Source organism: Lactuca saligna, chromosome 7 (genome assembly GCF_052625555.1).
Source record: "Lactuca saligna cultivar CGN05327 chromosome 7, ASM5262555v1, whole genome shotgun sequence".
In the NCBI taxonomy this organism is placed as follows: domain Eukaryota; kingdom Viridiplantae; phylum Streptophyta; class Magnoliopsida; order Asterales; family Asteraceae; genus Lactuca; species Lactuca saligna.
Genome location: NC_136423.1, coordinates 130,996,694 through 130,998,393, shown reverse-complemented (window position 1 = coordinate 130,998,393; position 1,700 = coordinate 130,996,694). Strand labels below are relative to the sequence as shown.

Below are 1,700 nucleotides of genomic sequence, written 5' to 3'. Positions count from 1 at the left end.
GTGTCCTTTACTTTCAAATATGTGTCTACTGTATTATGTATAGCACATTGGCACATGCTGTTACCATGCTTACAACAATATGTATTCAAGAAAAGGGGAATTAAAACAAATACACATCTAAGCTTAAAGACCCCTATAATTACCATGTTTACATAAATATATATTCTAAAAGAATGTATATACACATAATTAGTTAATTATTTGTAGATAATAATAATATTAAAAGATAGTTTGTATAAGTAATATGGTGTGCTCCTCTTTAGACATTACTTTCTTTGCTTGTACAAATAATATGGCAGCAATCAAAAGTGCAATGGAGCAACCAACAAAAGAATCGTAAAGATTGTTAGGGATTGTTGTATGTTTATAAAATCAATTCATAATGTGTTTTTGTTTATAAAAGATTGTTATATGTTTATGAGATCAAACTTTTTTTTGTATGAGGAAATCACATTTATGTGCTTTTGTTTATAAAAGATTGTTTTATGTTGTTGAAAATATCATGAAATCACATTTTTGCTTGATTTATTTGTAAACATGTGTTATGTGGATGATTTATTTGTAAATGTGTGTTATGTGAATGATTTAGCTACGTTTTTTTTTCTTTTTTAAAATAGACATGACGGATAAAAGAACTAGGGTTAGTTGGAAGTCGGAATTGGTGGACAAAACATTTTTGGAAGCGTGTATCCAAGAATTAACAAGTAATGGCCGGGAGGGTAGTGGCCTAAAGGCAAGCTCATGGGCTGTGGTCGCAGAGAAATTGAAAACAGATCATAATTTTGTTGTCGACAAAAAACAAATGAAAAACCGATACGACTATTTAAAAGCAAAGTATGCGGTGTGGTTAAAACTTAAAAACAAAACCGGAAATATTTACAATCCCGTAACAAATTCTTTTAACATGACTAATGAAGAATGGGAAGCTGAAGCAAAGGTATATATATACATATATTTTTTAAATTAGATTATTTTTTTTTACTACTTTAACAATATTTATTAAATTTTCAAACAGCTGAACAAGTATGTAGATAAGCTGAGAAATGCACCCCTCCCTTGCCCTAATCTTTGTACCTAACTATTTGATGGGGCGACCTCGACCGGTGTTCACAGTTGGGGGCCATCTTCGACACTACCTCATCCCAATTAAACCTTCAGTGCACATGATTTTGAGGATACAGAGATGGAAGAGCCAGCACCTCATCTAAATACCCCAAGCTCAACCGTACCTCAACCCACTAGTGAGGAATCATCTGGGCGGACAAAAAACAAGGGGGGCAAGCGAAATGGTCCTAAAGAAACCACACTTGATGATGAGTTGAAAGAAGTTGGAAAAGAAATTATCAAGGCTGCACAAGCATTCACGGAAGCAAATAATCTTGACAAAGAGATGGATGCTTGTATGGCAAGGTTGACAAGCTTGGAGTGGGGAGAATATGATCCGAAATACACCACTGCTCTTATGTTATTTGCTGAAAGTGCTGGCAATAGGAAAATTTGGTTGCGCCTTAACTTGTCAACTTGTGAGTCGTGAGTAACAAATGCGGGAAGAAAGTTTGGATTAGTTGGTTGACTTTAGTATGTCATGGTTTATTGTTTGACTTTAGTATGTTCTCGTTCATTGTTTAACATTAGTATGTTATGGTTTGTTGGTTGACTTTAGTATGTCATGGTTTATTGTTTGACTTTAGTATGTTCTG

General features: G+C 33.9%; 1 protein-coding gene across 1 annotated transcript; it reads left to right on the top strand.

Moving 5' to 3' along the window:
- The first annotated feature begins 619 nt into the window (after positions 1-619).
- Positions 620-1,078, top strand: LOC145007237 (L10-interacting MYB domain-containing protein-like). Its single transcript, XM_078966208.1, has 2 exons — positions 620-937; positions 1,016-1,078. Exons 1-2 carry the CDS (start codon positions 620-622, stop codon positions 1,076-1,078), a joined length of 381 nt encoding a protein of 126 aa, XP_078822334.1.
- The last annotated feature ends 622 nt before the right edge of the window (positions 1,079-1,700 follow it).

Coding starts and splice junctions, on each gene's coding strand:
- LOC145007237 (XM_078966208.1), top strand. CDS start 620: ATGACGGATAAAAGAACTAGGGTTAGTTGGAAGTCGGAATTGGTGGAC. Junction 938..1,015: donor AATGGGAAGCTGAAGCAAAG/GTATATATATAC, acceptor ATTTTCAAACAG/CTGAACAAGTATGTAGATAA.